The sequence below is a fragment of the Schistocerca cancellata genome, chromosome 6 (assembly GCF_023864275.1).
Source record: "Schistocerca cancellata isolate TAMUIC-IGC-003103 chromosome 6, iqSchCanc2.1, whole genome shotgun sequence".
NCBI lineage: Eukaryota > Metazoa > Arthropoda > Insecta > Orthoptera > Acrididae > Schistocerca > Schistocerca cancellata.
This window is the reverse complement of record NC_064631.1, coordinates 669,919,222-669,935,595: the sequence shown is the minus strand read 5'-3', so window position 1 is coordinate 669,935,595 and position 16,374 is coordinate 669,919,222. Positions and strand designations below refer to the sequence as shown.

General features: G+C 43.1%; 1 protein-coding gene across 1 annotated transcript in view; it reads right to left on the bottom strand.

Annotated features, from left to right (window-relative positions):
• Positions 1 to 3,972: 3,972 nt before the first annotated feature.
• Positions 3,973 to 16,374, bottom strand: part of LOC126191119 (uncharacterized) — an 885,930-nt gene continuing 873,528 nt past the window's right edge. Inside the window, exon 6 of the mRNA XM_049931861.1 lies at positions 3,973 to 5,787. Coding sequence (XP_049787818.1) covers positions 5,723 to 5,787 — 65 coding nt within the window. The 3' untranslated portion in view covers positions 3,973 to 5,722. The remainder of the gene's footprint in view (positions 5,788 to 16,374) is intronic.

Genomic DNA, 16,374 nt, shown 5'->3' with positions numbered 1-16,374 from the left:
ACCACAGACCTGAGTGCTTCTGCGGGGTATTTGTTGATGGCGTAATGCTCCAGAATGTGACTACTCCGGAGACAACGATTAGCATAACAGGTATTATTATTCTTTGACATTGGCAATGAACGAAACAGCAAGACCTTAAGCTGGATGGGTATTGTGTATCTATTTTATGGCGTTCGGATTTCGGTCTTCGAATGTGATTGACTTCACGAACATATTACGGAATATACTGGAGAATTGCTCATTATTCATAGGCTTATTCTGTTTTGAAATGTATTGGACGTGTCAGCAATTGACGACATATTCTACAACAAATAGCTAAGTATAAGGTCACTTTGACAAAAATTCTTGCTTTCAATATTATATTTAATCTTCTGTGACACTTAATGACTAACTGTGCTACTGTTGGTTAGCCACATGCACAGGGTGTCTAAGAAAGTGTCGAATACTTTCGGAGATGGTAGTACTCAGCGAAATAAGAAAAATAAGTCCAATAACTATGGGTCTGGAAATGCATACTTTCTGAGATAAACACTTGTTTACAGTGTGACGTGGCGTCCATATATGAATGACTCAGTATTTGAAGTAAATATGGTGACTATTGTCCTTATGGCACACATTGAAGACGTGACCCCGTAGTGTCAGCACATTGTTGATTGTCGTGTTGTAGACCAGTTCCATCAAGTGTCCTCATTACCAAACGTCAAGGGAACGATCAGGCCACAAGGTGTACGGCCCCCCCCCCTCCCCTACACCGACCAATAAAGAGGTCCTGAAATGTCTGCGTCAGATGATCGCGTACATCATTCTGAAGAACGTGTGGTACTGCGCCATCACGCATGAACCACGTCTGTATTCGTTGCTGCAATAGCACAGCCTCCAACAATGTAGGTACTACGAGGAAGTACAGATAATGCGCTCCAGTTAACCTTCGTGGTAGCACGTATGTCCCTATTAATCTATAGCCAAGTACGCCTGCCCGTAGGTTGAATGAGAATCGGTGTTGATGCCCTCTTTCCTGAATGGCTTTGGGAGTTGCGTCTGCCCATGCATACTGGTTATGGAAATACACGACATCTGTTGTGAACCCTACCTTATTGGCAAATAAGGTCTTCGATGTGAACAATGGATCCGCGTCACTCTTCTGGAATAACCATTGACAGAACCGCCGTCTTCCATGACGATACTGTGGCCTTAGGCCCTGAACGTACTGTATTTGATATAGGTACAGCACTTGTTCGTGAGGTACCCTTTCCCTCCTCCCAACTCTCCCAGATAAGAGAGTGAGACACTCCTTCTGCTGCTGCCCATCGCCGCACACAGGTCCCAGGGGTTCCTGCCAACGAAAGTAGCACACGCTCCTCCATGCAGGCGTACGCACTGTGCGGCGCCTTCCGCTAGCAATCTGCACCGCCACCTGCGTCTCTCAGACGCTGGAAATGTCTGCCGAACAGCTTATCAGAGAGCACTCTGCGCTGTCGATAGTTTCCAGTGTAGAGGACACGGGCTAGTGGGCTACGTCCATTTGTTAAACCATAGCAGAATAAAATATCCCCCATTTCATTTGTCGAGTAGTAGGCTTCCATTTCTAATAAATAGAGGAAGAAAGAAAATGTACAATCATCGGAAATAACTGTAAGCGCATAGCTGAGAACCCCTTTGGATGAAGGTAAAACACCATGATACGTACCCTTGTGTCAAACACTATACAATAAGCCATATAAACAGGACGAAAACTAACACAGCCTACAAGACGACTCGAACTACACAACGACTGCAGAGTACTGTGAGTAATACATCACAACACCCTGGCGACACATTTGGTGGAGCTCCAGTGCAACGACTGTGCTAACATCGGGAACCGAGCGTCGCACAGCCATTCTTATAAACACTGTTTACCTTTGTAAGTATATATTTCCAGACCCATGTTTATTGGACTTATTTTTCTTCCTTCGGTTAATACTACCACCTCCGGAAGAATTCCATACCTTTTGAACACCCGCTATACTGGTTGCTTAACACAGCCATTGATCGAGCCCGTTATATCTGGCACCTCTTTCGTCCTAATATTCAATATTAGCGTTTTATTTTATTTGATCAGGCCACAAGGCCTGGTAGTGCCTTTGCCCATAATTCCCTGACTTTCAGTGCTACCTGTTTTTTATTTTTTTACTATTTAACCAACAGATATACTTAGTGGCTATTTACTACAAATGTATTGATATGAATATAATTTCTGTCATTTATGTAATGTAAATGTCTTATTAGTCACGCATGTATTAAATTAGTTGGATGATAGCGCCATCTGGCAGTCAGTGTTTTCGTGTAGCCATGACGTCATACCTCAGCCAATTGGCTGACAGCTGTCTCAGACACTTCCATATCCTGTTATAATGCTAGAGGTGGTATCTCTTTCATGTCCACTCATGGGTGAGGCAGCTGTCATTGCTGTCGATCGTTGGTATACATATGTGGCAATATGGACACCGTAACAGTATTTGATTAGCGATTAACGTTGTAAATTAAGATTTTTAATTTTGGGTAAGGTATTTCATATTACTCACCATATATTTTTGAATGTTTTCATTGTGCCACGTTTTCATATTTTCCCCGTTATGCCTATATGATTACTGTATTTGACTATGGCGACCTAGCTCTAAGAGTACGACGATCTGTAATAATTGTGACATACTCAACAACAATTTACATTGATGTAATGGAAATTCAAATAGTGAATGTATTTATTACCGTTCACTTTTTATATGCAATTTTCCGTAATTTAGAGCTGAAAATGGCTCATCAATGAGGCGAAACTTGTAACAAATATAGAAAATTAGCGATCTTGACATATGATTTTTATCCACACATGGAACAAGAATTGTAGACTAACCTGAATCATCTGCTCCTGATGATGTCTCCTTAGGTCTTCTGTTATTGAGCTTCTCTTCTGCAAACGGCGTACTGTAGAGTGTAGTTGGTCATGCAGTATTTAATATCCTCTTCAGGATTACAGAGTCACGAGAGTTTAAAAAGAATTGGGGTTAGGTCTTAGCCTTCCATGTCCGACGGCTCCTGGGCATCAGACGTCATGCCCCACACGTTAACTTTTGGAAGATACAATGAAAAGCAACACAAATGTCCGACGTGGCCTTCTCTTAAATCGACTGTCACTATCAAAGACTAAATCGTTTCAGCATTTAGTTGCTTAAATTGACAGAACTCAACATTTCCTGGTCGAATTTTCACCACAAATAATCCCTACATGGTCCGGGCATTTTTTGATCTCTTTCGTACTGAAAATCATGTGAGCTACACTTGCACAATTTTTCAGTGAAAAGGTACTGCTTTATGTACTAACCAGTCAGCGTATATCCTGAGAATTCACTGACTGCTTCAAGGCAGTTAGAGTTTTCATACATAACACTTTATTTCAAAATCTCAACACATGAAAAGTATTTACAGTCATCCATATAAGAGATACAAAAATTAAGGAGAAGGGGTTAGCAGATTTACAAAAGCAAATTTGTTCCCAGTTTCTTTCGCGCTTCGGCCAGCTGGTTGTGGTTCGAACAGTGATGAGATGGGCATGCGGCATGGCTTACGAGCAAACACAAGAATTACCTTAGTTTCCTTCTCTATACTCGGGTTGAAAATCATTGCTCAATTAACTAAAGGTATGTTTCTATACCAAAAGATATGGTGCAATATCATCTACGTGACGACAGACTTCAATGAAAATTGAATAAAATAATTCCAGATGATATATTGATAACAGATCAATGGTAAGCTATCCAATGGAATATTTTAATTTCCTGTAACTTTATATTAAGTAAAAGTAATCTTTTTCAGGGATCTGGAGGTGGTTTAAACTCCGTTGGAATTTACGACACAGTGAGAGAAAATTCAGTGGACAGTATAGTTATTTCATGCTGATCTCTCATATTTAGTCATTTAATTTTTTCCTTCGATGTATTAAGATCGTCTACTCTTACAGCTCACAAACTACACAGAAGTAGATACTGCACTTCTCTTTGTCACACCTTAAGATGTCTGAAGGCGTTAGGTAAGACATTCTATTTGCTTCAAACACACGCGAGTTTCGACACTTTTGAAATTGCTGATAGTCACCATCTCAGTATCTGACATGTAGACTACGTGTGAAACGTCCAACTGCATATTTAGTTGAAATGGGAAATAATGTACTTCTAATGTAAAGGAATATACCGGTACCCAGAATGATGGAACTGATGTATAATTAATGTCAGATACCTGTAGCTTTGACGTGTTGTGGCCCAAAAACGTATTTTACGCAAAAAGAAAAATACTTTTCTTGGCCTATTAACGACGTCTTATAAGACAGTATCATAATTTACTCACCATATTATCTTGCAAATAATCCTCGAGATAGACTGTAAGGACGCTAAAATACGTCAGAAGCTGTCCGTACTAACGTGCAGTGAGCTGAAGTAGTAGTATTAACATCAGATAGAAAATAATGATTCTGCCTGACAGCAGTTAAGCTAAATCTCATTTTTAAAATGATGACTCGATTACCATCAAATAGAGCAAAGACCATATATCTCGAAGACCATATATCTAAAGCAAGTCGTGTTTGAATCTACACCGTATCAAGAAGGATGTTCGAAGGTTACAGTGAACCTAGGATACCAACTTAGTTGTCTTGATAATATACAATTAACTATACGAATGTTTAGTTTCGGAGAGTGCTCCTCTGTTACGAATTTAATAGGTGCTCTCGGCAATAAATCGTCCCTCGAATTGATTTCAAACTGACATATCCTATAAAATACTGCTCAGTGCAGGATTTTCTGAAAATAACAAGACTATGTATTGTGATGTGACAATATTTAGCTACCGTATTTACTATGGATCGAAAAAGGAAAACATTTCACCACTGCAGAAGAAGACACAACCAGCTGAACAGACCAAACTAATTAAATAAACTAAGTACAAACAATTGTCGTGATCAATTACCACTCACATATATGCTGCTTAAATGATAACTGTATAGCTGCGTTTCACAATTGGAATACTGATTGACTGTTGAGACTGCTTTGTACGTAGGAGGTAATATTGTGCTTCAGTGTTCGCAAGACAGCAACACTGATGGCAAAGCTTTTGCTTATATGAACAGATGTAGTTTCACTACCATTAAATTTATCTACATATTTTAAAATAAATATAATGATTTTAAGACGTCACCTATTAAAGAGGAGGCTGATGTCTATGTTATAACACAGTTGTATACAAGTATTCCTTACTCAGGTTCTGAGAACATTCGATATGTATTTTGCACAACAGTATAAATAACAAAGACTACAATTACATTTACAGTTATTTACAGAGGATCGTCAGTAACATTGAGATGCGATTGGTATTCTGAATTACAGTTTAATTTCCTCAAACGAAAACTCGTCAATAATACTGCAACGCCACGTACAAAGCAGTCGTATGAAAGATAAACGTCTGACAACATGTATATATCAAAAATACGAAAGACCTGCGAAACGTCTCGTCACTGACAAAGTCAGTGCAGCTGGTACGTAGCGAACACGGTAAACTGTTACGTCTGCTGCAATGTAAATAGGAGGTCCTTCTAAAACACAGTTGTAGCATGTGCTCGCACACAACGCGGGTAGCGGGTTCGCCACCGCACTGAAGGAAGCGACGACCGTCGACATTCTTCTGTTCAGTGACGTCACTGCTACCTGCTGGTCGCAGACAGCAGCAGCGCCGCGAACACCATCGCGGGGTACGCGCGGCCGGCACCTGCAACACAACCAACAGTCCTCCATGGTCTCATCACAGGAGCAATCATTCATTTCTGTGATGGTTCGCTGTTTTCCAGTAGAGGTCGGGGCAATATCAGATCTGGATCATTATCTGGTTTCTCTACAACCTAATGCCTCAGCTAGTATTGTATATCTTGATAAGCGCTTGTAGAGGACTGTGGCTTTATGTTTACGACTTCGAAGTAGTCATCTTCAAATGATCTGGTGCAACTATGTGATAGATTTTCCTGATTTCCTATAATTATTTCAGACGAATTACATGGTCACTTCTTAACATATTGACGGTGTTTCTGGCCCAACTTTCCTCTTTATTGTCTTGCAGATTCAAACAACAAAAGAGAGAGAAATTCGTATGCCCTTTCAATTCAGAACATATATATATACAGGGTGAGTCACCTAACATTACCGATGGATATATTTCGTAAACCACATGAAATACTGACGAATCGATTCCACAGACCAGTGTAATTGGTTTATACAAACCATAAAAAAATGCACGGAAGTATGTTTTTTAACACAAACCTACGTTTTTTTTAAATGGAACTCCGTTAGTTTTGTTAGCACAGCTGAACATATAAACAAATACGTAATCAGTGCCGTTTGTTTCATTGTAAAATGTTAATTACATCCGGAGATATTGTAACATAAAGTTGACGCTTGAGTACCACTCCCACACTCTTCGATCGTGTGTATAGGAGAGCACCGAATTACGTAGGGACCTAAAGGAAACGGTGATGGACCTTGGGTACAGAAGAGACTGGAACAGCACATTACGTCCACATGCTAACACCTTTTTATTGGTCTTTTTCACTGACACATGTGTACATTACCATGAGGGGTGAGGTACACGTACACATGTGGTTTTCGTTTTCAATTACGGAGTGGAATAGAGTGTGTTCCGACATGTCAGGCCAATAGTTCTTCAATGTGGTGGCCATCATTTGCTGCACACAATTGTAATCTCTGGCGTAATGAATGTCGTACACACCGCAGTACATTTGGTGTAATGTCGCTGCAGGCTGCCACAATACGTTGTTTCATATCCTCTGGGGTTGTAGGCACATCACGGTACACATTCTCCTGTAACGTACCCCACAGAAAGAAGTCCAGAGGTGTAAGATCAGGAGAAGGTGATGGCCAATTTATGCGTCCTCCACGTCCTATGAAACGCCCGTCGAACGTGTACCTCACCCCTCATGGTAATGTAAATGTGCGTCAGTGAAAAAGACCAATAAAAAGGTGTTAGCATGTGGACGTAATGTGCTGTTCCGGTCTCTTCTGTACCTGAGGTCCATCACCGTTCCCTTTGGGTCCCTACGTAATTCGGTGCTCTCCGATACACACGATCGAACAGTGGAGGAGTTGTACTCAAGCGTCAATTTTAGGTTACAATATCTCCGGATGTAATTAACATTTTACAATGCAACAAACGGCACTGATTACGTATTTGTTTATATGTTCAGATGTGCTAACAAAACTAACGGGATTACATTTTTTAAAAAACGTAGCCTTGTGTTAAAAAACATACTTCCGTGCATTTTTTTAATGGTTTGTATTAACCAATTACACTAGCCCCTCTCCTCACGTTCGGTCTGTGGAAACGATTCGTCAGTATTTGATGTGGTTTACGAAATATATCCAGCGGTAATGTTACGTGACTCACCCTGTATATATATATAATTTACAGACATTTATTATAGAGGATATTTGGTGTATTAGTCAATTAGGAATAGGGAGATTAGCGTAAGGTAGGACATCATCAAACCACTCTAAACACCACCTGGGTAGTATTGAAGATAGTAAAATAAGCCACAACATTTTATAGTTTTGAAGAACTATTTTATATTGCATCACCGCTGGGAAGCACAGGCGCACGGTACCTGTCTCTAGTCACACTGTTCCGTTGTGACAGGTGTTAAAGTGCAGCTCGCCAGTCACCTCGTGTTATTGGTACAAATACTGCAGTAGGATCTGTTAGTAATACATGTGAGAATTTTCCCTACAGGCATTTATTTCGTAAGCATTCACTGCTCTCTGGTCTGAAACTTGTAACTCGGCAGGTATTGTAGCTTTGTGATCAAAACGCCAGCCATAATAATTATTATTTCAGTTACTGTAAATCCAATTTTTTGTGGAAGTCTTAATAGTGTATAATATTTTTGGACAGTTCTTAGGCCTTTCACGGTCAGTGTCTTCTCGAGTAAAATAATTTTGTGTAATGGGCTGCCGCATTATAACTACTGAAACAACTAAATTGCAGATGTTCCGGCCTCCATCAGGGCCGTTACTGAAGAGGACCCCAGCAAGTCGGTAGAAACTTCACCAAATTAGTTGTTTCAGTATGATGCGTACTAGTATCCAAAATTATTTTATCTACAATGTTTTGGAAGTGTTTCAGTCTGAGTATGAGAGCAGCTAACACCGATACTCAGGGATGTGACACAGAGCGTTGGGTCGCGAGAAGGCTAAAGTTCGAACTTTGCTGCAGTCAGTAACAAGTTTCATTATGAGGCAGGAGTGATGGTGACATGTTTAGAGAAATTACTCGTATTTACATAGAAATAATACTCTTCCTAGGCTACCCAAATGACAAAATTTCCATGTCTGCATTCATAACATATGTCGCTTCTGTAAAATCGTAAACCATGATAGTCTGGGAACATGTTGCCAAATTACGGAGCTACACCCTCAAGGGCCATCTTCCTTTTTCCCGGAATTCACGAGGTCGGAATGTTCATCCGGATTTGGCAATTAGAGGTAGACGTTGCAAAGATTCCTTTTCGTTGCCACTCCTGGTTAATTTACAAGCCGCTTAATTTTGAGTAAAACGTTCCCGATTTCGACGAATAGACAATCGGCGTCATGGGTAATAACGACTGACTGCCGGATCTAGCATTGTGGTCCACTTATATACGTGTGTCTCATAATGGAAAGCCACCCTGGGCTTCCATTTCACCAAGATAATGCCCGCCTGCACAGGGCGAGAGTTTCTACTGCTTGTTTTTGTGCTTGCGAAACCCTGCCTTCACCAGCTAGGTCGTCGAATCTCTCCCAAACTGTGAACATTTGGAGCATTATGAACAGTGCTCTCCAGCCACCTCGGGATTCTGTTGGTCTAACACGCCAATTGAACAGAATTTGTCTCTAATTCCCTCCAGAAAATCTATCAATCCGTGCCAAGCCCAGTAACTGCAAAGTGCCAGAGTTGGACAAACGCCTTATTGACTTGCTCAATTTGTGAAGGTCTTTCTCTAGAATAAATCATCGATTGCAATGAGTTGTTTGTCTCTACGTGAACACCACATCTATTGATTTCCGTTCCATTCGGATAATTCCAATGTCCTTTTTTTTCGGCCGATGTTTGATTGACGATTTTTCTGACGTTTCCCCTGCACAAGCGGCAGGTACTGTCAAAGCTTCACCCTAGATTGCTGGTGGTGGACTGGAGTCGAAATCCCGGCCAAAGATTATATGTACCTGGTGAGCTAACGTCCAAGGGCTTTTCATTGGTCAATATTTACTGCCTTTCTCCTCTTGCTACCTGCAATGGTCGTTCGCCGCTGCACAGGAATCCAGGATCCGTTCATCTTGAGGCCTACTTCTTTCTGGTTGAATTTTTCATCATGTTTGTGTATTTCCATAGCTTCTCTGAACAAGCCGGTGTGATAGCTCTTCCATGCAGCCTGAACTTCCTTATCGGTGAATTCTACTATGCGGTCGGTCTCACTCAGTGCGTGCTCTGCCACAGCCGATTTCTCCACCTGCCCCCACCTGCAATGTAGCTTATGTTCTGTGAACCTTGGTATCGGTTGGTCGTCCCGTTATTCCAACATAAACTTTCACGCATGTGCATGGCATGCGGTATATTGTCGACATTGCAAATGGGTCCCTTTTTTCCTTCCCCGACCTGAGACTTTCCTTGATCTGGATTTTCGTTTTAAAAATAGTCTTCACGCCGTATTTTCGCAATATCCGGCCGATTCTGTACGTCAACCTGGGAATGTATAGCGGGAAGACCGCACACGACATTTCTTTTTCCGATGTTTCACTTCTCCGACTGTTTCACTCTGTTACGCTTCTTATATAACTTTTGGGTGTACCCATTGCTTCTCAGAACGCTTTACAAGTGTTGCATCTCGCGTCTCAGGTGATGCGACTCACAAATTTGTCTTGCTCGAGCTCCGAGCATATTAATCATGCCTCTTTTCTGGCTTGAGTGGTGATTTGACAGTTTGTGCAGTTATCGGTGCGTGTGTCTCAGTTTCTCGATACACGCTGTGTCCACGTTCTACCCATCTCTTGTGACCAGCACAAGTAGAAAGGGTAGCTGGTTCTCTGTTTGTACTTTTTTTGTTTTATGTTGGCATGGAGGCTGTTCAAGTTTCTTAGGAAGTAACAGAGCTGTTCCTCACCATGGCTCCACACAACGAAGGTATCATCAACGTATCTGTACCGCACCTTAGGTTTACGAGGTGCCAAGTCCGGTGTCTGTGCATCGGAATGTTCCATGAAGGAGATGGTCACCACCGGACTAAGGGGACTACCCGTGGCGCCGCATTGAAGTTGTTCGTAGAATTTTTCATTACACGTTAAGCAGGTGATGGTGAGTCATGGATAAGAGCGCTTGATGAGGTTTCGCGGGAGAATGGAATCGATGTGCTCCAGAGAGTCACTGAATGGCACTTTAGTAAAGAAGCAACGCGAAAGTGACCAGGATGTCGTTGGGTCATAGTTTTAGTGTATTCAGCTTCTCAGTGAAATGTGCTGAGTGCTTTATGTACGTGTCAGTCTTCCCCACGTGCCACTGGAGCAGAGAGGTCTAGCGTTATGCCAGCTTATACGTCGGTGAGAGATGAGCGCTAACAATCGGTCTTAATGGAACGTTAATCTTATCTATCTTTGGTAATCCTTACAGCCGAGGTGGTAGGGCTTCTGTGTTGCGCAGGTTGCTATGTATGTGCGCCAAGATAGAAGACGCCTTGACTATCGATTCGTATTCCCTCTGATCCTCTGCATCGGATCTGCGCTTAGTTTTCGGTACGTCGTCGCATCTAACAGGACCTGGATCTTCTGCTCTATTGTTTGGTATTTATTAAGACTGTCACATTTCCTTTATTGGCACGCCGTATCAATATACTCAAGTCAAGTTTAAGACTCTTGATGACTTGTACCTCTTCTTTCTCCAGGTTGTAGGCTGGTGGTTTTGCTCGGTGCAGTATCCTGGCTGATTCATTACAAGTCAACTTTAAGACTCTTGATGACTTGTACCTCTTCTTTCTCCAGGTTGTAGGCTGGTGGTTTTGCTCGGTGCAGTATCCTGGCTGATTCATTACAAGTCAAGTGTAAGACTTTTGATGACTTGTACCTCATGTTTCTCCAGGTTGTAGGCTGATGGTTTTGCTCGGTGCAGTATCCTGGCTGATTCATTACAAGTCAAGTTTAAGACTCTTGATGACTTGTACCTCTTCTTTCTCCAGGTTGTAGGCTGGTGGTTTTGCTCGGTGCAGTATCCTGGCTGATTCATTACAAGTCAAGTTTAAGACTTTTGATGACTTGTACCTCATCTTTCTCCAGGTTGTAGGCTGATGGTTTTGCTCGGTGCAGTATCCTGGCTGATTCATTACAAGTCAAGTTTAGGACTCTTGATGACTTGTACCTCTTGTTTCTCCAGGTTGTAGGCTGGTGGTTTTGCTCGGTGCAGTATCCTGGCTGATTCATTACAAGTCAAGTTTTAAGACTCTTGATGACTTGTACCTCTTCTTTCTCCAGGTTGTAGGCTGTTGGTTTTGCTCGGTGCAGTATCCTGGCTGATTCATTACAAGTCAAGTTTAAGACTCTTGATGACTTGTACCTCTTCTTTCTCCAGGTTGTAGGCTGGTGGTTTTGCTCGGTGCCATATCCTGGCTGATTCATTACAAGTCAAGTTTAAGACTCTTGATGACTTGTACCTCTTCTTTCTCCAGGTTGTAGGCTGATGGTTTGGCTCAGTGCAGTATCCTGGCTGATTCATTACAAGTTTAAGACTCTTGATGACTTGTACCTCTTCTTTCTCCAGGTTGTAGTCTGATGGTTTTGCTCGGTGCAGTATCCTGGCTGATTCATTAAAAGTCAAGTTTAAGACTCTTGATGACTTGTACCTCTTCTTTCTCCAGGTTGTAGGCTGGTTGTTTTGCACGGTGCAGTATCCTGACTGATTCTGTGCCTATTTCCTCAGCTCTTTCGCAACGAAAGGCCACTTCGTTATTAGTAATGATGTCCACCATAGGTATAGTTCTTGTTATGATAGCGAAATTCCCTTGTTTATGAAGGATAGACTGTTCCGCTTTGATCAACTGTTGTTTAGCGAGGTTGACCACAGTGCGTGAGACGTCGGAAATCGCCTTGGAAGGCTGCTTTCGGCATCTTGCACACTTTTTCTCCTGTCGCTCACAGCAGCGCTCGAGTTCGACCTGCATGTTCCTGTGGGTGATGCTGTCGATCTTATCACTTAGTTGATAGAAAGTGTCCTACAGTTCTTGCCAAGTGCCTCCGTGTCGTCAGAATTCGCTCAGGAACAAAAGCTCTTTCCGTTCTGTCGTAGACACGATGGGTATATACGGTGTTGAAGAGGTGTTTACATTTTCATATTCACCACCGTAAAAGCACATCATATCTACGACATAATGCTCTGGCGAGTGCTCTGGGAAAACCAGGATGCGGCAGCCGTTAGCAAAAAGAATGGAAGGGCTACCAGAATTCAATAAACACTGACACAGAATACACTCCTGGAAATGGAAAAAAGAACACTTTGACACCTGTGTGTCAGACCCACCATACTTGCTCCGGACACTGCGAGAGGGCTGTACAAGCAATGATCACACGCACGGCACAGCGGACACACCAGGAACCGCGGTGTTGGCCGTCGAATGGCGCTAGCTGCGCAGCATTTGTGCACCGCCGCCGTCAGTGTCAGCCAGTTTGCCGTGGCATACGGAGCTCCATCGCAGTCTTTAACACTGGTAGCATGCCGCGACAGCGTGGACGTGAACCGTATGTGCAGTTGACGGACTTTGAGCGAGGGCGTATAGTGGGCATGCGGGAGGCCGGGTGGACGTACCGCCGAATTGCTCAACACGTGGGGCGTGAGGTCTCCACAGTACATCGATGTTGTCGCCAGTCGGCGGCGGAAGGTGCACGTGCCCGTCGACCTGGGACCGGACCGCAGCGACGCACGGATGCACGTCAAGACCGTAGGATCCTACGCAGTGCCGTAGAGGACCGCACCGCCACTTCCCAGCAAATTAGGGACACTGTTGCTCCTGGGGTATCGGCGAGGACCATTCGCAACCGTCTCCATGAAGCTGGGCTACGGTCCCGCACACCGTTAGGCCGTCTTCCGCTCACGCCCCAACATCGTGCAGCCCGCCTCCAGTGGTGTCGCGACAGGCGTGAATGGAGGGACGAATGGAGACGTGTCGTCTTCAGCGATGAGAGTCGCTTCTGCCTTGGTGCCAATGATGGTCGTATGCGTGTTTGGCGCCGTGCAGGTGAGCGCCACAATCAGGACTGCATACGACCGAGGCACACAGGGCCAACACCCAGCATCATGGTGTGGAGAGCGATCTCCTACACTGGCCGTACACCACTGGTGATCGTCGAGGGGACACTGAATAGTGCACGGTACATCCAAACCGTCATCGAACCCATCGTTCTACCATTCCTAGACCGGCAAGGGAACTTGCTGTTCCAACAGGACAATGCACGTCCGCATGTATCCCGTGCCACCCAACGTGCTCTAGAAGGTCTAAGTCAACTACCCTGGCCAGCAAGATCTCCGGATCTGTCCTCCATTGAGCATGTTTGGGACTGGATGAAGCGTCGTCTCACGCGGTCTGCACGTCCAGCACGAACGCTGGTCCAACTGAGGCGCCAGGTGGAAATGGCATGGCAAGCCGTTCGACAGGACTACATCCAGCATCTCTACGATCGTCTCCATGGGAGAATAGCAGCCTGCATTGCTGCGAAAGGTGGATATACACTGTACTAGTGCCGACATTGTGCATGCTCTGTTGCCTGTGTCTATGTGCCTGTGGTTCTGTTAGTGTGATCATGTGATGTATCTGACCCCAGGAATGTGTCAATAAAGTTTCCCCTTCCTGGGACAATGAATTCACAGTGTTCGTATTTCAATTTCCTGGAGTGTAGTTACAGAAAAGCCAGTTATATAGTTACAAACAGAAAAATACGACGAATGCGTGTTTGAAAAAGCATCTACAATCAATTAAACCACGCCCGTAAAATAAATTTCTCCACAATGGCTTGTTCGACTTTCATTAACTAACTCTACAGAGATAGGGCTCATAGAGCCTTACGAGGAACAGGTAGGAAGCTTCTGTAAACATTATGTATTTTAAGTTATAGCCCCAGTTTTGCATTCTGTACATTCAATACGTGTTTTCACCAAACAAATTAATAAAACGGTGCAAGTAGCGGCAGGATAGTTAACTAGACATGGATTCTGATGTATTCAGTTTTATTTCTTTATTTTCAACTGAACAGCTTAAAGCAGCGTTTACACAAACAAAATACCAGTTATTGGACAAACTGATTAACTTGACAGAAAATCAGAGAAGAGAGTGTAAAGCAGAGCAAATTTACATGCTAAATGATGTATCTTGCATCTGCATGTCGTAAAATTAATAGTTTGTGAATATGTACTGGAAGACGCAAGCGGTGTAGCTAGGCTAGAGGCATTGTGAGTGCTTAAGTAGCCAGCAGCCATTCTGATCTTGTTATTTGGTCATAGAGCAATATTGGATGAACGTTCATCTGGATGTACTGGAAAAGTCCGTACGTGCAGCTGTTAGGTCTAATTTAGGTAGTGTACGAAACATTTAGATGTGTTAACCTTGGGAGCTTGTTTCTTCGGTGGGTTTTTGGCAGCGAAAACTTAGAAAAAGTTCAGAGACCGTGGGAAGCCAGTTTACACTAGGTAAATAAGACAGAACTTTAAAACCCCTTCCGCCATTATTTGCGAGTGATCTAACCCTGTGGATTTAATTTGTTACCCAGTGTAGAACTTTAATTTTAAAATATACGCTGAATGAACTTTGAACACCTTCGGAGATTTTATCGGGATCCGCGCGTTAGTTAGAGTGAGATACTAATCTGGAATCCTTCTATTTTAAGATCTCGCGCAGCCATTTGGCAGTTCAGTATTAAAAAGATAATAAGTAACTTTTATTTAAATCAAAAGTACTCTGTGTGGCTAACATTAATTTTTTTTCATAGGGTAATCCTGACTAAATATTTAATTACCGAAGTTTTGTGACAAATTATCAAGGGTAACTACGAAAAATACGTTTGGTGCCTCTAGGCTGTAACGTAACCAAATCTAGAAGACCAACCACGCCTTATGAAAACCAGGAAACTTTTTTCTATTTCAGTTCATAGTTCTTCCAGTTGAAAGGGAACAATTTCAAGAGCAAACATTTGTATTTTCATTTAATAACAGTATAGTCGCAATAAAAAGAAAAAGGGGATGAGAAATTAAACCAAATATAGTTTTCATGAAACCAGGGACTCACGTGATAAGTGCAGGTGTAGGATTGAATAAAGACACGTTGAGATCGTGGTATCTTCTATGTGGTGGCCAGTATTTCGACGAGTAGGACAGTGTGTCGATGGGAAGTCCCAGCCAGCATTTGTATGAAGAAATTTAAAGAGATTAGTTTGGACGCAGCTGCAGCTGAGCCAAGTTGCTGTTATCCCTGCGTCGACGTTACTTTTATCATTTGGCTCCATGGACGTGAAAAATGGGGAGAATTCTTAGAACACCTGAACGGCAGTCACGACCACATTAGACTTGCGATGGAAGTAGAGACAGGTGGTGTATTGCCCTTCCTAGACATCTTGGTTCGCCGAACAACCAATGGGCATCGGATATGTATCTCCATTCTCTCAGCCGTCACCATCCACCACAAAAATGTGGAGTTAACAACATCCTCGTGCACCGTCCTAAAGTCGTCTCAGATGCTGAAAATCTCCCACTAGCTCTAAGTCACCTCCGAAAAGTGTTCAGGGAAATTGGCTTCAGTCCCCGCCAGGTTTCACCGGCTATTTCTGGTGGGAGAGGTAGGAGAAACATCACCTAAAAAGAGAGCAAGGAACTTGCGGTTTCAGTTTTCTGTGGTACAGTGTGGAGAAAGATTAGCCGGTTCCTGAAGAGAGACAACATTTCACTAGTTTTCGTTCTCCCAGCAAAAATACTACGTCTCATGAGGCCTGTGAAGGACGATCTGGGGTTTGGAACACCTGGAGTGTACAAGAAACCATGTCAGTGTGGTTGCTACTACGCCGGCCAAACATTATTCCGGAAAGAACACGAGAAGTGCTTACGCCTACGCCATTCCGAAAAATCAGTGGTGGCAGAAAAGTGTTCAGGGAAATTGGCTTCAGTCCCCGCCAGGTTTCACCGGCTATTTCTGGTGGGAGAGATAGGAGAAACACCACCTAAAAAGAGAGCAAGGAACTTGCGGTTTCAGTTTTCTGTGGTACAGTGTGGAGAAAGATTAGCCGGTTCCTG